Genomic DNA, 27,482 nt, shown 5'->3' with positions numbered 1-27,482 from the left:
TCCTCATTTCCCCCATGTCCTCATCTCTGTCCCTCTCCTGCACTCCTCAGACCTTGGTTTGTCCTTGGCCGCCACAGCTGTCACCCTGTCGAACTTGGTCTGTTTGCATTCTCAAGGCTCCCTGCAAGCAGGGACTGAGTCCCCAGGACCTAGCACAAGCCCTGATGCCTAAACAGGTTGTCAACAAAGGTTGTTGAATGCACATGACCCTGTGTTTCATTTTTGTTGTCACTTGTGTCTCCCTTCCTTTCACCATGTCCCTCACTGCCTTGGACACTGGGGTCCTTCACTCTGAGTCTCCGTGGCTACTTCTCTTCCTTCGTTAGATCTCCTAAGTGGATCTCCTAAGTGGATCTCTGACTTGCTCTTTATAAGGACCTTGGTTCTTTCCTTGGCTCTGCCCTTGGTAACAGCCCTGTCTCCTTGCCAAGACACGTTTTATGTTACTTCTGGATTTTCTCTCCTGTTTCTGCATCTGTCTCCCTCATTTCTGAACTCACCCTTTCCTCAGTCGCATCAGATTCTCCTCACCTCTACCCTCCCTCCTCTTCTCCCCCCACCCCCAAACTGGACCCTAGCCTTGCAGCCTTCCCACCTTAGCCCTGCACCCTCCCCTATAGGGGGCGCATTCGCACCACCAAGGTCTCTCCCCGCCCTCACAAATCCCGACTTTTCCTAGCCACGCCCCTGCCCTAGTCCCGCCTCACAAGCTTAGTCTCTCCAGTAGCCCCGCACCGCCCCAGAGCCGCTTGGCCCCGCCCCGGTGCGGCCGCACTCCTACCCACCCGCCCAGAGGCCGCCACCCGCCCCGCCCCGCCACCGTGCCTCCTCCGCGGGCCCGCGCCGCCTACCTGCCGGGTACCGCTCGTTGACCGGCCAGCTGTCCACCTGCAGGGTGGCGTTGCCGCCGCTTCGAGTGAAGCGCACCACGTGGTATTTGCCGTCGCTTACGATGGCGTTGGGCTCGTCGATGGTAATGTCGTCCGTGCCCACATTAAAGATCACCCCCACGGTGCCCTGGTCCTGGGGACAGGGAGGTGGAGGTCAGCCACCAGAGGGAGCAACCATTCATCCCTTGCAGTGGCTACTCCTGTGGCCACCACTAGCCCAGCTCCGCAGCACTTTACAGCTTTACAAGTCACGTTTCCCAGGTCTCAACCACTGGAGGAGGTGGGCAGGCTGGCTACCCTTCCCCACATGCAAGGGAGTAACCTGAGGCTGGAGGTGGGGGCAGACACTGTGGGGTGCAGATCCTGGGCCTGGAGCACCTTAGACTAACCACACCTGTCTCTTGCCTTTTGGTTTGTCCTGGATATTCACAAATATTCATAGAGCACCTACTCTGTGCAAAGGCCACTGGGCCCAGACAGGGGTGATTGGGCCAAGCTGGGGACCAGCTCGGGGTATAGAGGGCAAAGGCCTCCCTAAGGCAAGACCAGCAGGTAAGTCCACAGAAGCTGGCCTCTGCCAGAGGAAGGTCTGATCCCCAGCCCCTCCCCAGTCCCCAGCCTCCAGCCTCTCCTCCCCAGTATGCTCTGCACCAGGCAGGCCCCCAGGGTGCTCCCACCCACACCAGGGCATTAGCATGCCTCTCCTGGCAGCCTCTCAGGCCCAAAGTAGGTCAGGCTCTGAGTATGGGGGTGGCCCCTCTGCAGCCATGGGGGTAGAGGTTGGGGGTGTGGACTGTGCGTATGGTGGGATGGACACCAGAAGAGTTGACAGACAAACTATGCTAGACTGACCAAGAAAGGGGATCATGGGGGTGTCGGGGTAGGGACTGGAGCTAGGGGCTGGGGAAAGACAGGCAGAGTACAGACAGGGACAGAGGCCTGGAGAAGGGGAGAAAGAACCTAAGCAATCTCTGGGACCCAGGCCCATGGTACACCCTGCAAAGGCAACCCAGGATCAGCCCAGGAAGAGTTCTGTCTGTGGTGCTAGAGTGAGAGGGAGGGCTTCACTGAAACCTAAATCATGCCAGGCCCTGTGTGGGTACTGTACATGCATGCTCTCTTCCCCACACCAACCCGCTGAAGAAGCTCATAGCTCCCCGTTTCATCAAGAAAGAGACTGAGGCTCAACATAGTTAAATAACATCTCAAAATCTTGCAGCTCATGAGAAGGAAGCCCGAGATTTGAACCCCAGCTAGTCTGACTTCAAAGCCAGTGTTCTCTCTCTTTGCCCACCAGCCTAGGAAGACCCTGACTCAAAGAGGTGGGGGTGTGGGATGATCCAAGAGGCTGCTGAGGCCAACCTACCTTCAAGACCAAAGGCATCTAAAAACCAATGAAGGCCCACCGGGCACTAAGCCTGAGCCCCTGTTTCATTTCCCTGAACCTCCCAGCAGCACTCCTGAATGCGGTCTCAGCTCTCCTCCCACAGGGAACAGACACTTACACAGGTTCACTCAGACCCCCTGGCTCACACACTCAGGCACCCAGCCCATCACCATAGAAACACACTACACTCTTGGGATCTTCTTGAAAGACTGCCCCATGACCTGGACATGTGGAACATTCAGCTGCCACCTCTTTCCTGCATCTAGCAGAGCTGAGAGGCTTGGTGGCACTGGGGGTGTTGGCAGGGGTGGCTCACAGATGGGGCAAGGGTTAGGGTTTGGCAGAGAGAGTTGGGGGACAAGGTTTGCAGCTGTGGCTCAGAAGACCCATGTCCTATCCCTTCCCACTTGTGGGGTCCAGTTGTCTCCTTCTCAGAACCTGGGAAAACCACATACATATATGCATGCATGCACGCTAACACACACATGCATGCACACAGTCATACATGCATGCAGCCTGTCTCCTCAGATGCAGTAAAGCAGGGAAACTGAGGCTGGGCTTGCCTAAAAAGAGTATTAGCAAGCCCCACCCATCCACCACCCACAGACTGACAACATCCCCAGGGAGACGGGCTGATCATCTGCTCCCCACACACGGGAAGGGAACAGTCGATCCTCCTCGGTACTATTGTTAGTAATAATATCACCCAGAATAGCATCAGCTCCCTGGATTCCTCTGAGGATTTCTCCCCACAGGCTCAGCCCAGGCAGTGATGGTGGTCAAGGAGCACATGCGGTCTGGGAGCCAGGCTGGCAGAGAGCCGGCCAGGGAGCTGGGAGGCAGGACACCTGGGTTTCCTAGGAGGCAGTCAAGCTCAGGGCCCTGCACTCCGGGGGAGAGGCAGCTCCCCAGAGCCTCTCCCAGTGTGAAGTCAGTTGTCACTTCTGTTAAAGTCATTAATTCCTAATTCCCCAATTACCTCATTAGGCGGCGGTGGGGAGAACGCAGCCGCTCCTACAGCAAATAATTATGGGAGTCAAAATTAATTTGGCAAAGTGGAGCGACGCTTTATTAGAAACGTCAAATTGCTTTTCTCTTATTTTGCTGCCGCCTCCCCACTCTCTGAGAGCTGCTACTGACGCTGTAGTGGGAGCTGATGTGTCACCAGGGAAGGAAGGGGTTTGGGGGCTGCCCCCAGGGGGCCTCAGCCCATCTGGTGCCCAACTCGCACCTCATGGCTGGCTCCTCTCATGGCCCCTCACCCTTGCCAGGCCTCTCCACCCTCGGGCAGACTCCCATCTTCCCTGACCTCTGTAGTACCCGGCACCAGTACTTGTTCCTCCATAGCCTTGCACCAGTAAGGCCTGTGCACAACTGTTGGGAGGGAAAAGGAGGAAATCCCTTCTCCTCACACCCTGATCCCCCTACCTTTTCTCCTCAGTAGGGAGCCCTGTGCCCTAACCTAACAGGCACAGAGGTACACAGTCCTGCCCAGGTAGCTGATCAGAGATGGTCAGGATACTAGCTAACACAGCATGCTCCCTATGTGCTTCACATACGTGATCTCCTTCAACCTCACAACATTCCTCTGTCCTCTTCCCATGCCACTCCATAGATGGGCAAACTGAGGCTCAGACAGCTGTGGTGACTTGCACAAAGACAGCAAGGAAGTGGCAAGCCATGCAGAGCTTCGCATGAGGGAGAAGAGAGAGAAGGAGAAGCCCTCACTCACAGAGGACACAGGGAAACCCAGTCACATCCCACCACCCAGAAAGGCAACTGAAACAACTGCAAACACCACTCCATGGGGAAATACACATCTATAGATACACTCCATCAGAAATCATGAGACCCAGTCTCTGTCTTCATCCCCCACTGTCACAGCCATCACTCCTGACACACATCACGGTGCATCTAGTCCCACACTGTCGTCTACAGCCACACTGTCTCTCACTTGCCGGGTGCCTCTCACCGTTCTAGATAACTGCCTGTTCTGCTGACACAGGTACAGAACTTCCAGGCCTCTTCTTGGGCCTGACTGCTGTCCTGCTTGCTAGTCCTCCTTCTGCACCCCTTCCTCATCCACTGCCACTTCCACCCCAGCTCTGCTCTGCCTACAGGAAGTCTCCCCTCATGCTCCTTCCTTCACGCCCTGGTGTTGGGGTGGGGTGGGGTGCAGACCTGGGATGCTTAAAAGCTATTGTGTAATGAAGGCCAGTGGCTGCATTCCCAAGCAGATGCGGAGAAATCAAAGCCCAAACAAGCCTCTCCCCTGGCTTCCTCTCTCCCCTTCCAACTAACTATGCCCTCCTGAAAGCCAGGGGCCCCTCACCCAGAGCTTTCCAGCCCACAGAGCCTGGCCAGCCTGCCTGATCCCCACAGCACAGGGGTCCTGGCCAGGGTGAGCATGTGAAATACAGGCAGGGAAACAAGGTGGCTGTTAGGGACCAGAAATGTACAGATGAAGACTGAGGGCAGAGGCTCGGGATTGAGGACTGTGAGGAGGGGTCAGGGGAGAGTCTGAGACCAGAAATGAAATGGAGCAATACCAGAGATCATAGGGAAGGGTGTAGGGCAGAGCCAGAGATGGAGGAAAGGGCAGGGAAAGAAAAGGGGCCACTTGCAGACTAGAGTTCGACAGGACTCAAAATGGTGAGTCAAGGAGCTGCATATATGGTAGGAGGCCCAGAGGGAGACCCTGGGAATGAACCAAGGTCAAGGCGGGGAGCAGACACAGGGAGGGGCTAGGGCCACAGGTGGAGCTGAGCAGAGAAAGGCAGAGCAAGGTGGGAGCCGAGGTCAGGTTGGGGATGTGGGGCTGGGCCAAGGGGTTAGTGAGGAGTGAACCTGGCTAGAGAGGCAGTAAGGGAGACAGGGTAAGGGGGCTGCTGGGAGGGCAAAGGGGCAGAATCCAGAGGCAAGATGAAGCTGCAAGGGTAGGCTGCCCTGGGGCAGGTAGGTATGAAGGAGGGGCAAGAACAGGTGCAGGACACAGTGGGCTGGCCTAGCTGGTCTAGGAGTGAGCAGGCAGCAGCCTGGGGGAAGTCACAAATGTGGGACACCTCTGAAGGCTGCAGGAGAATGGCCTGGAAGGCCCAAAGAGGCCCTTGACTACTTTTAGGAAGGTCAGAAAACACAGGTGGTCTCGGGGAGTGGGGAGCTGGAGAAATATGAATCAGATGGGAGGGTGGATCTGGGAGTCTTGGTGAATAACTGAGAGAGGGAAGAATCTCAGAAGCAGAACTTCTTAGCAGGAAGCTCCAGCAATGAAGGAACAGAAGTTCTGAGGATTCCCCATGAGGGAAGACTTGAGGTGCTGATCCCATGGCAATGAAGGGCTGAACTGATTTGGGAGCAGGAAGCTTGGGGTTGAAGGGCTGGGGCCCAGGGTCCTTACGATGTGCAGCTGCAGGTAGTCTCCAAGGCCGGAGGCGCTGTCCACCCGCACCAGCACAGCGCTCCGCTGGTGGGTGCTGAAGCCCACAGCCAGGCGATCCATCCTCGTGCTGGGCCTGTCATTGGGGGGCCACGTATAGGTGATGAGTGCTCCCCCCTTCCCAAAGATGTATGTGGTCCCGGCTGCAGAGAGAAGGAAAGGGAGACAAGAAGAAATGACATCAGGAGGACGAGGTCAGCAGGTCCTCAGGGTTGTGACCAGAGAGGGATGGAACCCCAGGTCTAGATGTGGGACTTCAGCTGTGATACCCACAGCAGCCACCAGCCCCGCCACCCCAGGGAGCAGTTGGCAGGCGGGTGCCTGGGTGAGAGCCTGTGCACACGCACAGACAGATGTAGCTGCCTCATCAAGAAGTCTAGCTTTAATTACAGCAAAACGGAGAGGTAATAGAGTGACACAGAGAGAGAGCCCAGAGAGAAGCTGCAAGGAGACTGAGAAGACGAGAGTGCTGTGGGCAGGAAAGACCCAGGGGGCCCGGTCCTGACTAGCTCCACTTCTCCCAGGTCTGGCAGAGGTGACAGATCCAAGGTGTGTGCTTCTTTGGGGCCAGAGTTGAGCAGGCACCAAGGAACCCCAGGTGATGGCAGGAAGATGAGCAGAGCTGTATGCAGCTCTGACTCACAGTCAGAGCTGGTGCCCTCCAACATCTCCCTGTCCCCACCCCTCTCCTGGCTTGCCCAGGACTCCCTGCTTCCGCCCTCACCCAGGGGACTGCCTGGGTCCCAAAGTAGGAAGGTCCTGGAGCCCTGCCCAGAAAGGAAGAGACAGCCATGGGTTGGGGGGTGGGGGGAGGGGAGAGGGGAGATTGACAGCCAGAGAAGGAAGGAGGCAGAGAGACAGATGGACAGAGAAGGACAGAGAGGGGTGTAGGTGAGAGAAACGGGAGAGTGGGAGCCGGAGATGAAGGCTCCCTCTCCCAGCCCTCCCCCACCCCACCCTCTCTCCCCTTCTCCTTCTCTTCTTCGCCAGCCGGCTGCTGGGGGCGGGTGTGAGGTCCCTAACGATCTCAGCCCCAAAATAAACCCCATTAGTCGCCATGTTCCCTCCTGCGGCTGACTGAGCTCTCTGGGGGTGGGGGTGGGGGGCTGGTCACCCAGTTTCCCGGAAAGGAGCCTTGTCTGGGAGGCCTGAAGGACTAGTACTCCACAGCCTGCAGAGAAGGGAAGGGAAGAGAACAATCTTGCATTCTTTAGAATATAAATGGAGCAGATGAGATTCATAAAATGCTTAATTAAATAATTAGCCACTAACGACTCCTCACAAAGCACTTCTTATGGGGAGAGGGGTTCACGGGAGGACTTAGAGAGGGAGACAGACAGATGAAGCCTAAGGGTAAAAGCCTAGAGGGGGAGAAAAATGTCCGTCTGGGGGTGGGAGAACTCTGGAGTGAGGAACTAGTAGCCTGCGGGGGCAGGAGGGCCTGCAGCACTTCTAAGGAGCAGGCCTTGCCAGCAGCCAAGGTGGTGGCCCAGTTGGTAACATTAGGCCGGGTTCCCTCAGGTACCATGGGGTCTCTCACCTCAGGGACTTGAACCCCCTTGTAGCTGGGTCAATCAGGTGTGAGGAGCCTCCATCCCAGGGAGCTCCTAGGACCCCAAAGGGGAGGGGCTGCCTGAGTTTCTTGTGGGGAGCCACCATCTGCAGGCCCAGGGAGGGGCTGAGGAGAGAAGGGAAGATTGTTGCCTGGTTCCCAAAGAGGTCTTGAGGCCAGCAGGGGGTTGAGGTTGGGGGAAGCAGGAGCCATGGGTCCCCTTGCTGTTCCTCAGAGCACCCACCATCAACATCTTCCATCTCCCCAGAGTGATGGTGAGAGGTGACCCCAGGAGGAAGGGCAGGAGGGAAAGAACCATCTGGATGTCTAATAACTGCCATCTCACCTCTGCCTGTTGGCCAGGAAAGCACCCCCAGCAGACAGAGGGGGCTTGGCTTTGCCCTCTCCAGATCCAGGTGTCCTTTCTACCTGAGGGCCCTGGAGGCACAGTGGTGAGCACTGAATCCTCAGGATGGGCCCCCAAGTCAAGGGTGGAGAGTTGGCTGACAGTGGGGTATGCAGTAAGCCCCACCCCCACACCATGTGGTCACCTGCCTGGAAGGGCAGGACCTGGAGGTGGGGAGCCCAGTAGGCCTCAGCCAGTAACAGTCTTTCCACTCCCAGCACTGCAGTACTCCGGAAAATCGGCTGTTTCCATGACAACTGTAATACCCAGGGTCCTCCTCCCCCCCCCCTCCACACAAGCTGCACATCTGAATTTGGGGGGTGGGGTGGGCCAGGGGAGCAGAGATGCTGACCTTCCTCCACACACATTCCTACCCTCACCTCCCTGATCAGAGGCTGCAGCCTCTTCACCCCTGGGCTCTAGGGCCTCCCATTCAGAGAAGGCTTTATTGGGTTTCTTGGTCCCTCAGACCGGGGAAAGAAACCCAGTCTACCTGCAGGCTGCCTCCAAATCCCCCAGGTCTAGGAGAAAAGAGGCCCTTTCTCTTCACTTCCCAGCCCAGATCCCAGACAGCAAGCACATCACCATGGACAGAGCCCTGTCTGTGCCCAGAGAGGGCGGGAGGAAAAAGCCGGCCAAATGCCTCACTGGGCAGTGAGGCAGGAGGGATCAGAGGCGGCGTCCAGCGCCCAAGCCCCCAGGCCCCACACCCACACACAGGCGGCGACGCACCCGGCTGCACACAAAGACCCAGCGTGGAGAGGCAGACCCCCGACAGGAGACGAAGCAGTCAGGAAACATGGCGGTGAAGGCACAAAGACAGACCATGGAAGGCGGCCCCAGGACAGGGACTGGCCAGGCGTGGGACAGGGCGCACGCGTCCCCACTCCCGAGGCCCGTGGCGCACGGGCTGCCCAAACCCAGACCTCCCCTGGGATTTATCACCCAGCTGTTCTCACACTGCAGCCAGTTTATTATGCTGGGCGGGCCTCTTAAAGCCTAAGGGCGTTTATTACACTGTTGGGGGACGGGGCGGAGAGACTCTTCTTGGGCAGAAGAGGTGAAGGATGAATGGTTTATTGGACTGGGGCGGCAGTAATTACCCTGGGGAGACATTTCTCTCCCAGCACCGCGGCTGCCTCCGGAGCGCAGAAGGCTGGGGTTCGGAGACCGCCGGGCTGGGAGGCGGGGCTTCCGCCAGGCCCCTCCCCAGCCGCGCTCCGGAGGCGCCTCCAGCCTCTCACCCCGGCAAGCTGTCCTTGGCCCTGCCCACGGACTCCCCCAGGGAAGGCACAGCTGCCTTCTAGGAGACACGGAGCCCAAAATAGGGCACCACATCTAGAACCTCTGACAGGCTCCAGAAAGGGTTTGAAAGGCAAGAGGGGCCTGAGTCAAGGCCCAAAAATGTTGCCCAAGGGTGGTGTAGACCAGTTGTTTTTAACCTTCCTAGGAAACCACCAGTGAGCTGAAAACTACACACCTGAAGCCTAAGGCAAGAAAGCCTCTGGCCAAACACAAGATGCCACAGGCCCAGGGTTGGCACCTTCTGCCCACTCCCAATATAGTCTCCTCAATACCTCCTAGACCCAGAAATTCACTGATCCAGTGAAATACTCTAAATGTTCAAGAATCTTCCATGCAGTCCCACACACACCTGCATTCTAGAAAAAAACCAACCAACCATTAATAATGGTTAGCTAACCCAGACCCAAACAACATAATCATCCATGTAGAAAACCACCCATGCAGTGATGCCCCTGTGGTTAAAACTACATGTGCAGAACCTCTGCCTGCCTGTGTCCCTGCAGCATCCAAAGCCATGAAAGAAAACCTTCTGGAAGATCTAGACTTGTGAGAAGATAAAACATCCTGCACAACCCAGAAAAGCCATGGCCCGAGTGCTCACAGCCCACACCCGCGCTTTGTACATGAACCTTTACATCCCGGACGGGCAGATCTCTACTGGTCCAGATCCCTGCGCTCAGCTGTCTCTTGATCTAGGATCCCAGAACACAGTCTTTCAATTGTTAACCCCCTGCTTGGCCATAAACCATCCAGTCAGAAATCCGAGTTAACACACCCTGTTCAGAATCAAAATAAATGCTAGCCCCCTTTATAAGCTGGAGTGATAAACCTGGAACCCATGGAAGCTACCGACTCAGAACTTAGCAGGGATTGACCACTCCATTCCTGGCCGAAGAGTACCAGAAATGAACACGGTGAGGTGGGAGGAACCTCAAGGACTCTGAAACCAGAATTGGGGATCCAGGACCAGGAGAGTGTCGCCCCTGGGCTCAGGTCATTTTTAGGACCCAGGTGTGCCAGTCCTCCCATGCCCCAGACAGACATCAGGTACAGGAGTGGCAATGGGTGTCTGGCAGATAAGGACATTATGTAACAGGAGGGGTTGGGGGGGATGGCAGGGTAAATGGGGGATAGTGTGAAGAAAAGAGAGGAGAGGACAAGTAGAAACACAGTGAGACCCCAAAAGAAGGCAAGTGGAGAAGCTGGTGCAGAAAGGAGAGAGGCTGCCTCCCACTGGGGATGCTAGGGAGACACTGGGCAGAGAGGAAGCCTGGCCTGGTCCTCTAGCCAAGTGTAGGGTCCCAAAAAGAGCCTGTCTTTTCACCTTTCCCACCATGGTTAATGGTTAATGGGAGCAAAGGTGGAGTTTAGCCAGGACAGGTGGCCTCATCCCTTCTCCTCCTTTCCTTGGGTCCTCATCCTTCCTCTCTGCTGCCCCACCCTTCACAGGTTCCTCCCCCACACCTCCCACCCTCTTCTATCATCATCCTTGAGCACCCTCCAGATGACTCCTCCTGTTTCCACTAGGCACTGGTCCGCTTTCTCCTCTGCGCAGCAAAGGGGTGGCTGTCTCCGAGGCAATCCCAAGGCCAACATTCCATACCCTGTCCCCCATACTCTTCTGGCCACTTTCACTCCCTCTGTCCAGCTTTTGCTCCTTCACAGAATCTTTCTTGGGCACTCTGGCTCCCAGGCCCTCCCTTCTACCTGCTCAGGGTCCCTCAGCCAGTTCCTCTCTCCTACACCTTCTTCTTCCACACTCTCTTCATCCTGCAAAATCCCCCAGTATCCCTGACTTCCTTTACCTGTCTCACTCCTTCAGCTTTGTCTCACTGCCCAGAAAGACCATGGCCTATCTGGGCACCTTTGGGGGCAACACTGGGCCTCGAGGGAGCCAGAAGGAGACAATGAAAGAGGGAGGAAGGTAACAAAGAGCCAGAGAGTTCCTGGGGAGGGGGAGGGAGTTAAGGTCCAGGAGCAAGGGTTTGGGTGGGGTCGTGGAAGAAGAGAAGGAAACTGAAGAGTGTTGCCTGAGAGGAGCCAGGTGGGACAGAGATAAGATGAGGCAAACTGTGTTGGGGATGAGAGAATAAAAGAATGGAGTAAAGAGTTTGAAGGAAGTGCTCCAGAGAAATTGGATGAAGAGAAAACGGAAGCATGAAAAGGGAAATAGATAAAGTAGGAGAAAAGGAAGAAGACCAGCAAATGAGCAGAAAGATTGGAGGTGATACGGTGGCACAACTGGGAAGCAAAGATGGACTGGCATGGAGCAAGAATGGGAAGGCAACCAGGGTCACAGATGGGAAGGGCGCAAAATACAGGAATGGAAGATGATGGAGGAACAAAAATGGAGTAAAGAATGAGAGGGGATGGAGAGACAGAAACAGGAAGTGATGAGGGTACAAGGATAGGAAGGGAGAGAAGTGCAGAAATGGGAGGCCACCTGGGTACAGAGAGAGAACTGATGAAGGCACAGCAATGAGAGGGAATGGGAGCATGGAGGTGTCAGAGAACTCCGATGGGAGGTGATGAACATGGAAGGTGAGGAGAGGGGGGCACAGAGGGGAGAGGACATGGATAGGAGGACAGATATGTGAGGTGTTGAGAGCACAGGGATGGGATGAGATGGGATGGGATGGGATGGGATGGGATGGGATGGGATGGGATGGGAAGGGATGAGATGGGATGGGATGGGATGGGATGGGATGGGATGGGATGGGATGGGAAGGGATGAGATGGGATGGGATGGGATGGAGGCACAGAAATGGGAGGTGAGAGAAGTACAGAGATGGAGGTAATGGGGCTACCCTCTGAAAGGTAATGACAAGGTGCAGAGATGGGAAGTGATGAGTAGACTAAAATGGGACGTGAGGAGGTCCCTGGGATGCAAGTGACAGAAGCTCTGAGATGGAATGTGGAGGGACTGAGGTGGAAAGTGATGGGCTGAAATGAGCTGAAATAAAATGTAAAGAGGGCCGGACGTAGAAGGTAATGGGGAGGACAGAGCTTGGGAGTGATGGGGGCACAGAGTATGGGGGACAGAGATGGAAGGTGACACGTACAGAGGTGAGAAGAGATGGCATGGAGAGAATCTTAGGGGTCTAAGATATGAAGTAATGGGGGGCCTGAGATGGGGCTGAGGAAGGATGGAAATGAGAAGGTGATGGGGTCTGAGAAGGAAGGTGAAGTTTTTCAATGGATGGTTATGAGGGGCAGAGATAGGAGGTGATTGTAAGTGGACAGTGATAGAGAACTGACACAGGAGGGGAAGCCTGGAAACGGGAAGTGCTGGGCCTACAGAAGTGAGATGCTGGGGGTCAGAGGTAGAGACAGAGCAGAGATGAGGGGACATGGAGGGGAGACACTAGAGATAAGGGGAAGGAGGATGGGAGAATGGTGGGACAGTGGAGTGAGTTGGGAGGTAATGGAAGGCCAGTCGTCAGAAAAGAAGGGAAGGTTGTTGGAAGGATGGAGGTAAAACAGAGACATACACGAAGAGGTCAAGGAGGAAGAGATATGTCAGAGGCAGAGATGACAGATGTGACAGAGGTGGGAGGGAGGTGAAGGGGGAGAGATGACAGACCAGCGATGGAAGGGTGAGGGTGAGGCAGAGGTGGAGGCAAGACAGATGGAGAGATGATAAGGGGCTGAGATGGAGGAGGTGATGCGGAAGAGAAATGGAAGGCAGAGCTGCGCGGAGAGGATGAAAGGACAGACAGGGCGGGGAGGGTAAGGAAGTAGAAGGAGATAACGAACCAGACCTAGGGGTAAGCAGGTTTAGGTGAGGCGAGGAAGCAAAGTGCTGAAGACAGAGATGAGGGTGATGGGGGAGAGGAGAGATGGAGGCAAGGGTGGGGCTGAGATGATGGGTGCTGGAGATTGGAGGTGAAGGGGCTCCGGGACGCAAAGCAGAGGGGCCGGACTCGGCGTGCACAGCTGGGGTGGGGCCCACGGGGGCCTGGCTGCGCACACGGGAAGCCCCCCCGCCCCCGGGGCCAACCGGGTGGCCGGCATCGACAGTGCCACTTACCGTGGCCGCCGCGGGTGAGGAAGGGCATGCGGTTGATGGCGATGGGCACGGTGCCGTGCTTGCTGTGGAAGTGGTGGACGTGGTGGGTGGTGCTGAGGCTGGAGGAGACCCGGGCCCCCTCGGCCGCCCCCAGCAGCAGCAGCAGCAGCAGCGGCAACAGCGGCAGCAGAGGTGGCGGCGGCGGCGGCGGTGGCGGCGGCGGCAGGGGCCCAGCCAGGGCGGGGGGGCGGCGCGGGCACCCCCCCGGCCCGCTCCCCCCGGGGGGCATTTCGGCCCGGGGGCGACCGCCTCACAGCCCCATGGCCGGGGGCGGGGACGCGGGGCTGCGCAGCCCCGCGAAGCCCCCCTCCGGCTCCGAGCTCCGGGAGCGGGGTAGGGATGAAGCGGAGGTAAACCAGGGCCCAAGCCTCGGTCCGGAGCCAATAAAATCAACTGGATCCCGCCGGGAAATCGGGGGTCCGCGGAGCGGCAACACCAAGGTCCAGGATGCCTGGGTCCATCGCGAGGAGCTAGGGGTCTCTCTGCATCCCGGCGGGGTCGGAGCGGCGCAGAGGGCCGTCAGAAACCCGGGGGAGCGCCCGGGGGAGGGGGCATGGTGCCGAGTGGAGAGGGAGGGGAGCGCGGGGGCCAAGCAGGGAGGGGAGAGCGAGGGAAATCCTGCGGAAAAACCGAGCCGGGGAGGAGGGCGGTGCGGGCTGGAGGAGAAAAGAGGGACGGAGGCCTGGTTCTCCCGAAAGCAGGAGACCGACGGCGACTAGAGCCGGCCGAGCTGCTGCTGCCGCTGCCGCCCGACGGAGGCCGGGGGAAAGGAGGGAGCGGCCGGGGGAAGGGGGGCGGGAGAAGGGGGAAGGGAAGCAAATCCGGGTGAGGGGGGAATGAAGGGATAGGAGAGGAGGGGAGAGGAGAGGAGGGGAGCGGGGCTGAGCAGAGGAAAGGCGCGAGCCTGCGAGATTCCGGCGGAGAGATGGAGGCAGCGGAGTGTTGCTGCAGAGGCTGAGAGGGCTGGAAGGGAGAGGGAGGGAGGGAGAGAGGGAGAAAGAGAGGGAGGGAGGGAAGGAGAGCGGAGAGGGGAGGGGAAGCGCGGGAGGAGGAGGGGGCAGGGCAGAGGGACCAGAGCGGCTCCCGATCTGCGGGCGGCGCTGGGCAGCTCCGCCGCGCAGCACCTGGCTAGCCCGCTCGCCGCTCGCCTCTCCTCTGCGCGCGCCCGCCCCTCCCCCGCGCCTGGACGCGCGCGCTCCTCCTGCACCCCCCTCCTCGAGAACGGACCCTGCTGAATAATGGAACGGGATTGAGGCTAGCAAGAGAGGCCACTTTCTTCCTCCCCGCCCACCCCACCTGGATGAACCCCAATAATGCTCTCTGGCACAGCCTGCTGAGATGCCGCGGCGGCCACCTCTGCACACACCCCTCAGAACGCACACGCACACTGAGATGTGTACCGGCTTGGGTATGGAAACATCCACGTGCCCATATGGGCACAGTGTGCGGGCAGGCACACAGGCTCAGACACATACATGCATGCATGTGCTCACAAACATGGGCACACCAACTCACTCTCAGGGGAGCATGTACACATGCTCACCGGGCATACATGCGTGCGCACACACGTTTGATCACAGGCCATGAATGGCCAACATACACACAGACACCCCTGCCCTCCAAGCTCACCCTCCAAAATAGGGTCCACAGCATACAGTGCACCCAGAGCCTTCGAGGTACTCAGGAGTAAGACATGCCACACACATACAGCTCCCCACCACCTCCCCAAAAGGCTGCTCCCCTAGCCCCTTGCACAAGCCTCTCCTGGACTCCTCCAATCTTTCCTCTCCATTCCCACTGCCCCTCCCCTGGCTCCAACCTCTCTCTCCATGGTGGGGTCTAGAGGACACCTGCCCACGGAGTGTCCCACTTAGGACAAAACCCTTCCTGGGCCACAAATGTCAAGCTGAGGAAACCACTTATCCTTCAGGATGCCCTCCAATTGGGATCTGTCCCCCAAACTTTTGGACGCCTCTGGAAAGCACCTGTGGCCCCAGAGGTAAGCACAGAGACTCCTTTCCCATCACCCGGTATGCACCAACCTGCTCGGACAGCGGAGAGGGTGGGAAGGCAGAGGGTAGAGGAGAAGGGAAAGGAGAGAGGTGGAGAGGGCACCTGGGGGAGCTGAAGAAACAGTGCAGCAGAGTGAGGAGGAGGGCTGGGTAAGGAAAGGACAGGAGGCAGGGGTGGGTGAAGTGAGAAAGGGGAGGGGCTGGAGAGAGCTGGCTCCTGCTTATTGATTCTGAACTCCATTTGGGAGCAAAAACTGTCACCACGGGCCCCATTTGCCACCCCCAGTTCCAGGATGTAATCAGGACCCAGGACATCTCCCCAGTGCTGCTGCCAGCCCTCCACCCCTACTACATGCCAGGGCTGGATTTGGACCCCAGGCCTTTAGAAGTGAAGAAAGCAGTCCTCAGAGGCACCCAGAGGAGGCTTCCGGTGATGCAGTGCTGGAGGAGAGACTGCAGGCCAGGAGCAGGGCTGGGGCCCCCAGAGGCCACGTCCCCCTGACCTCTCTATCCCGTTCTTGGGCCCCTGGATCTGGAATATAGACTGACACAGCTCTGAGCAGGCAGAAAATTTATGGTCCCACAGGGAGGGAGGGAGGAGCTGGTGGCGAGAGGAGAGGAAGGGAAACCGCCTAGAGGCCAATCAATACCAGTGAGTGGGAACTGGAGGAAGATGGGGGTGGAGGGCAAGGTTGAGAAGGGAGGGGGAGACATAGAGGGTAAAAAAGAAGGGAGAGACAGAGGTGTGCAAGAGATCAATAGAGGCTGCAGAGATGAACAGAGACAGGGAGGCAGAGATGGTAAGGAACTGACTGCCGGGAGAGGCAGGAGACAGGCTCTGAAAGACAGAGGAGCAAGCAGGCCTGATGGGAACACCTCAGTCCCAAATCTCAGGCCTGGGAAGTGTCTCCTTTTAGCCACCCTTTCTCATTTCATATTCTCTTTTTTATTCACTGTCCACTTTCCTCCATCATATCTTTTCTCTCCTGTCTTCCCAAAGGAGATACTCATAAGCCTTAAAGGAACACAAAGTTCACTGCACCCCCAGGAGTAGCCCCCATGTCACAAATGGAGAAATTGAGGTGGTAAGTGGGGAAAAGTTGTTCTGCAGGTGTGACCTCTCCTCACCCTAGTCTCTTCCCCACCAGAGAGCTCCAGCCCGCAGCCCCACCCTTCAGAGGACAGGACCTGCTCCTTCCACCTTTGCCATTTCCACCCTCCTTCCTCTCTTGAGACCAAGGCCTGCCTGTGCCCCCAGGGCCTCCCAGGGGTGAAGGCAGAGCTAACTGAACAGGTCTCTCTGCTGGGTTCCAGCTTGACCTTATATATCACAGGGCCCCAAGAAGATGTGCCATAGAAAGAGAGCATGAAAAACTAGAGACAAGCTAGGAAGGAGGAGTAGCCCTGGGAGAAGAGAGGATTGGGCCCCACTCCCAAGATTCCTGCCCTGCCCTCCAGGGGCGGAGATCTCAGCATTACCCCAGAGCCAGAGCTCAGAGCAGCAACACACTGAGCCCTGTGTGGCCCCCAGGTTGCACCCACCTTGTCTTAGCTCCACAGCTTTGTAGAGGCCAGTGCTTGGGGATGGTGACGCCTCCCAAGATGCGCCCTGCTCCCCAGCCCCAACTCTCCCTCCCTCCCACCAGCCTGGAACCCAAAGAAGTTGCTCTTCCCATCCCTGCTGAAAGGTGGCACAACCCCCACTTCCCATCCATCTCATGCCCCCTTTTCAGAAGGCTCCACTGTGTGGGAGTGAAGCAGTGACGACGGGCAGCAGCGCTTCGTGATCCTGATTTCTTCCACCCCAGGCAAGAAGTGCCCACCATGGGTACCACCACCACTCCCCTGGGGACTAAATGAGCAGCAGGAAGTGACAAACAGGCGCACCTAAGTTCCAGCCGAGCTCTACCATCAACCCTCTATGACTTGGGGTGAGTAACTGCCTCTTACTGAGGCCTGGGTTTCCTTATCAGTTAAACACAAAGCCCACTGCCTTCTCTGAAGATCAAATTAAAAGGGCTTTGTAAGCTGCAAAACATGAAACTATTAGTGGGGACTGTTACCATTAAGCAACGAAGTTACCATCGTCTCCAGATCTGTGCAAAGCTGAGTTAGCTGGAGGGGAAGAGGTCCAGCCACAGCCAGGTCTCCATGCCTTGGCATTCAGGGCTGGAACACCCTCAACTGGCCATTGTCTGGAGGCTTTGGAAGGCACAGAGAGCAGCAGGTCAGGTGAGGAAAATCTTGGGGGACAGAGTGGGGATGTGGTGGTACCCAAGGGCTGGACATGCCTAAGAACACAAGGAAAGCACTGAGGGAGATGGGGTAGACATTTTTTCAAAGAGGAAAGAAAAACTAACACCACCCAAGAGCCCCTGGACCCAGTAGGTTTCTCCCGTAAGAAACTCAGGACTCATGCCCAGGTGACGAAGGTCCAGCAGTGTGGTATGGAGGCAAAGGCACTGACTGGGGTCTCACCCCAAATCTGCTATGAACTACTTCCAGAAATCGACCGTCCCTCTCCAGTCGTATTCCATGTCTGTAAAATGGAGACGCTCCGTGATATGTGTGTGTGTGTGTGTGTGTGTGTGTGTGTGTGTGTGTGTGTGTGTGCATGTGTGTGTTTCTTCCCAGGCAGCTGACTTTTCTGCTTGGTCTCTCAGGGAAGGACCCCAGGGAAGATGATTCAAGCGATGCTGAGGAGGCTGCACTCTGCCCACCCACTCCAGCCCAATCATCCAAGGGAAACGCCAAAGCTACCCCACAGAGTAGAAGGTTGCCTCTCCGCCATTCCTGCCTCAGCTGCCCTCCCTCTGCAGGGCTCTAACCAGCTGCTGGCCACCAACCGCTAGGGACTGGGAGCTGCTGCTGAACCTGCCCTCTCTGGCGAGGGGCCTCAAACAGAATGCAAGTTGGCAAGCAAATGTCCAGCCTGGGAGGAAAAGAACTAAGCGAAGACAGTAGGGAGTGACATTGTAGCTCAAGGGGACAAACTGCTGCTGGGATGCTTGGGGAAGAAAGAGGAGCCCATTCCAGGCAAACCAGCTGTCCAGCAGCCTAGCCTCCTGGGAGCCTCCAAAGCCTGTCCTCTGGGGTGTGGTCCTGCTCTCAGCAGGAAATAACAGATTCCCACTTCATGCCCTGAGGGCATCAAAGGGGGTGCAGGTTGTTAACAGCCCCCCTCCCTGTGCAACAGTGTGTCTGCGTGAGATACAAATACATGTAAGGCCATCACCAAAACCACACAGGACGGCAGCAAGTTCACCCCACTGAGGCCAACACCTTTGGTTCTAGGTGAAGGGAGCAGGGTCCCATCAGCTGAGAACAAGGAGGAGAGGCTATCTATCAGTGGGCCCCTCCAGAGCTTCAGGCAGCAGCAATCCTGCACAGTCCCAGGAGAAAGACCCTATGAGGGGACAGCAGGCCGCAGCTCCCCTGGGACTCTGCAGACAAGGGATGAGAAGGAAGCAAGCAACACAGCTCCTGAGTGCTCAGAGGCCCTCTTTCCTCCCTGGCAGCCCCTACAGCTGGGAATGGACCCTGGTCTCCCCAAACCATCCCCAGCCCTCCCAGGCACTCACGATCATTGCAGACAGGGCCTCCATAGGAAGTCATGGTGCAGTCACAGGTGAAGCCATCCCACTGCTGCAAGCAGACGCCCTGGTTGGCACAGGACTCTTCAGTGCAGGTGGTGCTGGGGCCTGGAAGGGGCAGGAGAAAGGAATACCCCTGGCTCAGCCAAGCCCCCTCTCTCCCCAGGAGGTGCGGAAGCTTCAGAGTCAGGCAGAGAGGTCCTACTCTGAGTTCTGCCTGGCTGAAAGGGCCAAGTACTGATGAGAGGTATTGGGGCGGGCGGGTCAGGTCTGCGACGCTTGGCCTTGGACTGTGACAAGGGGCCAGGGTGTGAGACAACAGGGAGGGCAAGTGACCCTTCACACACCTGTATCCCTGCCCCAGAACTGTGGGGGCAAGCTCCCATAAGGCCTGAGAAGGAAGGCCCCTTTGCAGAGCAGAGGCTACCTGCCCTGGTCTGCCTCTGCAGCTGGCGGTCCTGTAGCCAGTAGGGCCACGCCTCACTCCTCCACCCTCCACTCACCATCACAGCCCCTCTCCACCTGCCCAATGCGGTGCAGGGCGTCGGCGATGAGGTCTGGGAGGCGTCCGTTGAGGTCCACTGAGGCCAGGCAGCCCTGAAAGCCATCCCGGGAGGCCACCAGCTTGGGCAGGTTGCTGAACATATTCTTGCTCAGACCGCCAATGTACAACTCCCCTGCAAAGGGAGTGGGGTCAACCAAGGCATCCAGGTTCCCATTCCCTTCCCAAGACAATGGCATCTGGCTGTCAGGCCCTCCCAGCCCTCTCGGGCTCTCTGCGTTCCATCCCAGATTCCAGGTCCTTAACAGAGATCCAGAGACCTGCACAACCCGCACCCTCCGACACCTCTTCCTTCTCCACTTTGCCATCTGCCTGCTCCCCTCCCAGAGAAGCCCAGATGCCTGGGAGAGTGGGGGCTGGGGGACAGCTGGAGGAACCTGCTCTGTGCTCTCTCCCACACATTTGATTCCAGTTCCGGCCCGTAATCAGGGCCTTTCATAGATGCGCAGCCCGATCCCCTCCACCCCCATTCCCTCCCTCCCAAAGTTTCCCATTCCCAGAACTCATTCAAGCCTTTCCCAACTCTTGGGCTGTATCCTAAGGAGTTCAAAGCCCAGCTCCCTTCCTCCAACAACTAGGGCTTCGCCTTGGGACTCTGGGAAGTTCTCCGCAACACCTGATCCCCTGCCATAGAGCCTAACCCCTGGAATCCCTGGAAGCCCTGGCCAGCCCACAGCCCAGCTTCAGTCAAGACACTGGTCAGTCTGCTGCCCTGGCCACAGGCTCAGTACAACACAAGACCCACCAAGATAACCCCTGGGTTTGCTGGCACTTTGGATTCTCTGTGACACATCGCCCCCTTCTGAGAGCAAGGGGAATTCACAGCACTATGTCGGGAGATCTCACAGATCTCAGATTTGGGGGAGTGGGGCAGTTAATTCCATGGTCTCTGAGGACCCTCCCCAAGCTCTGACAGTTTGAGTCAGGCTGACGCCCAGGGGTTCCTATGGGGCTGAGGGCTACTTTGGGCATGTGCAAGAAGTAGATCACATTGCCCTCAGTAGGCTCTGGAGAAGCTGCATCTTTCCTGTCCCAATGCTCAGGCCTTAGCTCACCTTCCTCTTCCCTGATCTCTCAGTTCACCCATTCTGGGGGCAGTCAATGACCGCTTCAATGACCACTGAAGAGGCCCTGGGGAATGTGGCACCCTGATGTGACCCTGGGCACACCAGGGAAGCCTACGTCCAAAATATCCCTAAGCTAGCCCAGCCAATGCCCAAGACAGGTGACTCGGGGACTCTAGCTCCTGCTACGTCCTTCGCCCCATATTGTCTACCTTACCCAGGAGGATGCTAAGCTCCCTATTCTCACTCCAGCCCTCAACCAACATAGGCTTCTCAACCTTGGAGGCCCAGGAGGTCCTTGGAGGGCCTGGGCTACCTACTCCTAGCTCTGAAATGAGGCCACCAAGCACCCTGTGAGATGCATCCTGCAACCAGGCATTCAGTGGTGAGATGCAGACTCGCAAGAGAGCCAAGCAGAACTTGAACAGGAAAATGTCAGGCTGGACATAGTGGAGACAGGGAAAGAGAGGTAGAAACTAGGGGCAGGGAACCGAGGGAAGCAGCGTCCCAGGAATGGGTACTCTCACTGGGGTGAGGGGTATCTGGGCTAGGGCCAGGCCTTTTCCAGAGGCCCCAGCCCCACCTTTGAGATCGAGGTTTCGGGCGCCATTGGAGTGCTGCGTGACAGTGCGGGAGTCAATCTTGAGCGTGTGCACGTTGCCTGGGTCCCTGGACACCACCACGTTGTGCCACTGGTTGTCATTGACTGGTTTGTCTGAGTTCCCCTTCATCAAGGACGGGCCATTCCCCAGGTCAAACACGTAGTGGATGTACCTGCCCCACAGTAGGGAGGAGACACGGGGTCAGGGTGGGGGTGATGCTGGGAAGGTGGGGTGAGGAGAAGCTATGGCTGGCAGGGGTCCTAGGTGCCATGGAAAGAAGGGATTGAGAGGGAGACCCCAGAAGAGAGGGACCAAAACCAATGGCAAGAGTGCTATGGTGTGAGGTCCTGTCATGGGGAGAATGTAAGGAAGGAGGGCCACCAAGGAGCTGGCTCTTGTGACACAAGCTCAGAAGAGGAGCTAGAGGGGAGAGGTTTGTGGGCCAGCAGGGTCCTCTGGAGGCAGGGACTGGGCTGCTCTGGGGTGGGGTCCCCTAAGGCAACAGAGGGGCAAGACTGACTTCTGCCTGTAGAGAAGATGACAGTGGACAGAGAACAGATATAACTGGGAACTCTGGCAAGGAAGCAGCTCGGGAGTCAGCAGAGTGGAAGAGGGCGTGCTTCTCCATCTTGGCTGAAGAGGGAGCCTCTCGACTTATGGTTGGGGACCTGAATCTTGATTTGTGATCTAGGGGGATTGGACACCTCAGCCAGTAGCTGGGGGAGCTGTATGTGGTTCAGCAGGGGGCAGGGGCCACTTCCTTGACAGCCGTGCAATGCCCAGCCCCTCACCCCTTGACCAGCTCGATGACAATGAAGTCATTGCCGTTGCCCGAGTTGAACAGGAGAAGCCCATCAGGGGCCGTGGTCTTGAACTGGAAGAAGAGGTGCATGGAAGCATAGGCTTGGAGCGTAGCAAGGGCCAGGTAGCTGCTGCGACTCTTGAAAGTGACGGGATCGGCCACGATGGCACGCAGGCCAAAGCGAGCATTGAGCTCACAGTAGGTGATGTCACCATCCTTGCACTGGTCCATGTAGGGCTGGCCGTTGAACACCAGCCCACTCAGGTGCCCGATGAAGTTGGAGGGCACCACGGAGATAAACCGCCGCTCCGTCATGATGCCCGTCTCAATGTTGTGGAACTCCAGCCGAGTATGGGCTCCTGCCATCTGTCCTGCTCAGGACAGGAGACCAAGATGAGGGGGACGGCTTTGGGGCAGGGCTGGGGCTTGGGTTCCCAGGAGCCCCCCCCCCTCCACAGGAGGGCCACCCATGAGTGACATGAGCAGAGATGTCCTCAGCTAGGCACTAGCAGTCAGCACAGCTCCAAGAGGAGTGGCAGGACTCGCCAGTCAAGAGCCAACAGGCTGCCAGGGGAATGCTGCCTGCAGGGAGTTGAAATCGTTTCTGGGGTCCCCATGCCCATAACATTCACCCCGAAGGAGAAATGGCAGAGGCAGCTCACCAGAACACCGCCCTAGGAACAGCAGCCCAGGCAGTGGTCACCAAGTACAACAGGGCCAAGCATAGGTCACTGGAGATATGTCCACCTCCCTGGGCCCAGACCACCTACCCTCCACAGTCACGTTGTCCACAGACAGCTGCAGGCTCTTGCCACGCCGGACCACCCTCACCGTGTGCCACTCATTGTCATTGAGCTTGTGCCCCGCAAACAGCGTCTCGGGGCCTTTACCTGCGGCACCAAGGGGGGAGTGAGTAGGGCACCTATACATGCTCACAGCTGACTTCCTATATCACCTTGGACACACAGACAGCCTCCCCACCCCCGCACATGCCACATATGAACACATACATGACCAATGGCTCATATTTGGCCATACAACACACTCATGAATACAAGTACACACACTCATGGCCTCCCATCACAGCTGGAGTCCATGCACACGCAGAGCTTTTATATCCCAGTCATACATCCACTCTCAGGACTGCCCTTTGTGTGACTTTAGGAGGTGCCATGCACATAGAATATTAAGCGAATGGTGCCTCTAGAGTACCCTGAGGCCCTGCACACAGACACCCACACCTATGACCAACATACTCTTCCCCCAGATTGCTAAGGGCCTTCAGTGAGTGTGGCCAGAAGCTGTATTCCCAGTGTATAAACACAGACCTAAAACTCAAAACTTCACAGTACCCAAATGTAAATGCAAGCCCACAGCTTCAGCCTCCACGCACATACCAGCTCCTCCATCTACAACGGGACCCAATGGGACCTTTCTACATACACATGCCTGGTTAACGTCACACACCAGCTCACGCCACCATATGTACTGCCCATAAATATGCAGGATGGCCAGAGAGGGGAAGGTTCTAGTTCTTAGGAATTATGGCCATTGACTCAAGACCAGGCTTATCAGCTTCCAGAGTCTAAAACAAAACATACTTATCTTTCAAATGCTGCTGGACTTTGTAGCACTCCCTGGTCATCCCCGGGCCACCCAGTGCTCACTCCAGCACACACACAGCATGCCACGCACACATGAAGAGCAGGGTGCCCGTGCCCAGCACACACAGTCTCTGTGCCTGGGCCTACCACGTGCATGCGCTCGCCCACATGACCCCAAGCCACACCATGCAGAAACACCCTGAGACAGAGCATTGAGCCCAGGCGCACTGGGATGTCTGGAGATGTCCACCTGCTCACTCTCCATCTCACCCCTGCTGAAAGCCCTCACTGTCACCACAGAAAGAGCCCCCATTTGGCAGAAATTCACCCCAGTTGGCACAGGAACTGAGGAGAGCGCCCTTCACACTCTCATCCTCTTTCCCGCATACCTCGCCTTCCCCCTTGTGGCCAACTCTGGAGATGCAGCAGCTTATTCCAGCCCCTCTCAGGCTCCTGCCTGCCAGCCCTTAGGACCTCAGAGCATCCCGCCACAGGTGCTACCTAAGTCTCTGCCCCAGCCCTTGATTTCTACCTCCTCCCCACCCTCCTGCTGACTTGGGCAAAGGGTGTTCTTGTGTCTCCCTTCCTAGACCCAGTGAACATCCTGACTGCAGGCCCTCCCCCAGCTCTCCTTGGCTCTGCTTCATTTGGTCCCTCCTGCCTTCCACAACCACCCAACTCCACCCCACTGCCTGCACCCCTCCCCACACCCAAGGCCCAACCACCACTCGAGCCAGCTGTTCTTTCTCCCGGCCTCCCTCCCTAAATCCCAGCGTCCAGCATCCCAGTCCCCTTGGGTCTCTGCAGAAGAAGAGGGAAGCCACTTACTGGGTGCGCAGCCGACGCGCAGGCAGTCTGGGGGGGCCATGGGGCGGGCAGAGGGGAAGGGGAGACAAAAAGGTAAAACAAGTTTTTTTTTTTTTACATCCTTCACAGGGAGGGGTGTCTGCGGGCGGGGTTCCCCCCAGGGCCACTTTCCGGGGACCACGCGTGCCCAGGTGCCCTCTTCCCTTCCTCAGTTAGACCCCTGTCCCTCCTGCCCCCAAGAGGGCTCCAACCCTCCCCAGAGCTGGAAGGCAGGGCAGTCAGATGATGGGAAGAGGGCTTGTGTCCCCCTTCTTAGAGGGGACTAGACCTCTATTGTCTGAGGGAGACGGGCACCTTGGGAATCCCAGTCGTACAGGGGATCAATGGGGGCTGAGGGCTTGACCAACCCCACATCTCCCCTGTCTTTGGGAGGGAGATGGATGGGGAGAGCCAGAGTCCCTGCATCCCCTGCTCTGGGACGACTCCCTCCTCAGAGTCCAGGTGTGACTTGTCACTCCCTGTTCCCCTCTGGGCTCTGAGCTAAATGGAGGGGTCTGCCCCAGGGCCCCCTTCCCGAGGCCATACACCTCCCAAAGCCCCAGGGGCTAGCACCACCCCTACAGGAACCTTCCTTCCACCCCTTCCTATTGTGGGAAATGCCAGGCTGCCACTGGGGATGGATCAGGGGAGTCCTTCACCCTGAAGAGGACCTAGTATTAACCTGCTTTCCTAGTCAGAGGAGCCAAGGTGGCATAGATGGAGACAGTGCAGCCCCCAAAATATGACTTCTCTGAGAACAAAAAGCAGTTGGGGACAAGTAGCCACCATAAGCAAAGTTTCCTGCCCCTGCTCTAGTACTGGCATTGCTATCCTCTGATTTCAGGACTGGGAAGGCCCTATGTGGTCAGAAAGCACGTGTCTACACAGAGCCAGCAGCCCAGGGCCCTAAAGCCTCTGGCCATCCCTCTGGTTAGACACATCTACCAAAGGTGGGAGCCAGTCACGTCTTGCAGAAGAAATAGTGGACCAGGGTCCTATGAAGTCCAGATTTAAGGCCCTCAGGATGCCTGCACCACTCCATCAAACCCCAAGCCTGACTCAGCCCAAGGGAGGGGCTGGCTGGAGCTGCAGAAATCCTTTACTGGGAATCAGGGGAGCTCAGTCCTCGTCTCCACCCTAACACTCACTCACTCACCGTGTGACCCTGGGCAAAGCACTTCTCTCCATGCCTCAGCTTCTCTGCATGTGAGCTGAGGGAATGGATAACAGTAGGATCCTGAGCAGGAAGTAGGCAGCAGGTGGACACTGGGTTGGCTTTGCCTGTCAGAGAGGGGCAGTCTCCCGGCCCTCGATTGACAGACCCAGTACCCTGGCCTCCTGTCACTCCACCCCAAACAGGCTCTGCCTACCCCACAGCCCAGGAAGCAAAGGGGGTGAGCAGCTGGCATCCCCTGGGCCCCTGAAGGTTCCTGCAGTGGAGGTAAACTGATGCCCCTGTGGCTTTGAGGGCCACGGCCCTTCGGCAGTACAGCTGAGCTCCACACGCGTTGTCAACCGCAGCAGAAGAGTGGAGGCGAGCAGCCAGGACCCTGGGCCACAGCCTGGCACCAAGGGAGGAGCAGAGGAGCAGAGAAAGGTCAAAGGGCCGACACAGAGGGAAGTGAGAAGTCTCAGTGAGAGGAAGGAGGTAGAGAGAGTACAGAGAGGAAAGAGGAAGAAAATGGAGCAGAGGAAGGAGCGGCAGCGCAGAGGGGACAGGGGAGGCTGGACAGAAGAGGAAGGGGAGGACTGTCAGGGTGAGGTGGAAGGGTGCCAGGCCCTGGAGTCAGGTCACAGGTGCCCTCTTGGGGCCAGCAGAGTCTTCACCAATGAAGGGTCCAAAAAAGAAAAAAGGGGAGGCTGGACGGGCAAGCAGGTCCCCTACTGGGGAAAAGGCCCAAAGAAGGAGCTTGATTCTTCCCCTTCCCCAGCAAAGGAGCACCAGGAATGGGGGGTCCATCTGTCCAGAGAAGAGGTGTCAGCTCCAGGCTTGCCCTTGCCGAGACTCCACCCTCAGAAGCACAGGCTTCAGTAGGGTTTGCAAGAGCAAACGACTTGAAGATGGGCACCCAGAGGGAAGCCAGCCCCATCCAGAAGAAAGCCAGAGACTGAGAGCGAGCAGGAGAAACCCAGTCCCTTCAACATTCACATTCACCAAAGTTCAGGGGGGCACTAACTAGTAACCTGTTAACTAATGACCTGTGCCTCAAGTGCAGGGAATAGGCAGAAGTGAGTGGTCTTGGTGGCACAGACCCACGAAGGCCCTGGCTGGACACAGAGCAGGGTTGTAGTATGAACATGTTCTGGGGAGGTGAGACAAAACAGTCTGCATGGAAAGGAACTCAGGGGAAAGAACACCAGCTTCCCAGCCCTGCCTCACCTGGGTTCCTTCCCCACCCAGGCCCTATGGGTTGGAGACAGTGGGCCCAAGGCTCCCAGACATCTGTCTCAGAAGTGACATCACAGAGTGGCAGCATGCACTCTGTCATAGCCCTCCTTCAGAGCTGGCTCCCGGCAGCCCCCCTGACAATTATTGACCAGCCTCAGGTGGAAAGGCAATGCACCCTCCCATGACCCCAGGGATTAAAGGACTTTGGGATACAGTGTGTATTTAGCCTGATTTAAAACATGAACGAGAGTTAGATTTCTCTGTTTGATTCCAGGGGGCAGAACTAATGGGAATTTCACAACAAGTGGGAATTTCAGAAGGGCAGGATGACACTAAGAAAGAACCACTCAGTGATCAGAATGTCCATCTTGGAGGTGGGAGGTAGAAGGCCTCCTACTGGTGGGCAGTGCATGAGTGATTCACAGGGTGGGAAGGGATGTTGAAGGAGGTGACCCCCTTGCAACTCAGAGATTCTTTAATTACACCACACCCTTCATGTCAGCTGCACTGACAGCTGGGACCCCAGGGGCACATCTAGTAAAGGACAGTGCCCAGCCTGGCCTGTACTCTCCTCCCCTTCAGGGAGGGACGCAGGCCATGCTGGGATAGGGCAAAGAATCCAGGGGACTCCACCATCCTCTAGGGACAGAGATCAACTCCCCAACTCAGGGGCTACAGACAGCAGAGCTCAAGGAACTTGCTCAGTGTTTGCAAACATAGTGGGGGCTGAGGAGCCGCAGCAGGAGGCATGATAAGTTCCTTAGGATCCTCTGCCTGGAAAGAGGCAGCAGTGCCTTTTTGGCCCTCTCTTATCTAGCAAATATCCCATGTCTTGAGGCTAGGACTTAGCAATCCCACCAAGTGGTCACCCGCAGCCTCCACTCCCTCTTCAGGCCCAGCCCAGGGTCTGTTTCAATCCACTGAGTGCCTGTGGAGCTGCAGAGATGCCTCCTGGAGCAATAG

At 57.2% G+C, this 27,482-nt stretch overlaps 1 protein-coding gene and 1 long non-coding RNA gene across 47 annotated transcripts in view; one reads left to right on the top strand and one right to left on the bottom strand.

Moving 5' to 3' along the window:
- The window catches only part of NRXN2 (neurexin 2), a 117,810-nt gene that overhangs the window by 23,369 nt on the left and 66,959 nt on the right, over positions 1 to 27,482 (bottom strand). For 15 of the 46 annotated variants that reach the window (XM_005577384.5, XM_005577395.5, XM_005577393.5 and 12 more), the window contains 8 exons: positions 24,113 to 24,139; positions 22,451 to 22,579; positions 21,670 to 22,051; positions 20,860 to 21,050; positions 19,154 to 19,327; positions 18,639 to 18,758; positions 5,675 to 5,856; positions 852 to 1,023 (listed from right to left, as the gene is read on the bottom strand). In XM_005577384.5, coding sequence (XP_005577441.3) covers positions 852 to 1,023; positions 5,675 to 5,856; positions 18,639 to 18,758; positions 19,154 to 19,327; positions 20,860 to 21,050; positions 21,670 to 22,051; positions 22,451 to 22,579; positions 24,113 to 24,139 — 1,377 coding nt within the window. Of the gene's footprint in view, positions 1 to 851; positions 1,024 to 5,674; positions 5,857 to 13,006; positions 14,016 to 18,638; positions 18,759 to 19,153; positions 19,328 to 20,859; positions 21,051 to 21,669; positions 22,052 to 22,450; positions 22,580 to 24,112; positions 24,140 to 27,482 lie in introns of those variants that run through there. The other 31 variants (XM_005577386.4, XM_045372050.2, XM_015434514.4 and 28 more) reach the window with 4 other exon arrangements.
- Positions 16,043 to 18,300, top strand: LOC141408435 (uncharacterized). Its single transcript, XR_012423118.1, has 3 exons — positions 16,043 to 16,142; positions 16,791 to 16,988; positions 17,721 to 18,300. It is a non-coding gene; the product is annotated as an uncharacterized lncRNA (long non-coding RNA).

The sequence above is a fragment of the Macaca fascicularis genome, chromosome 14 (assembly GCF_037993035.2).
Source record: "Macaca fascicularis isolate 582-1 chromosome 14, T2T-MFA8v1.1".
Taxonomy (NCBI): domain Eukaryota; kingdom Metazoa; phylum Chordata; class Mammalia; order Primates; family Cercopithecidae; genus Macaca; species Macaca fascicularis.
Note: the sequence above shows the minus strand (reverse complement) of the source record. Positions and strands in the feature narration are given on the sequence as shown.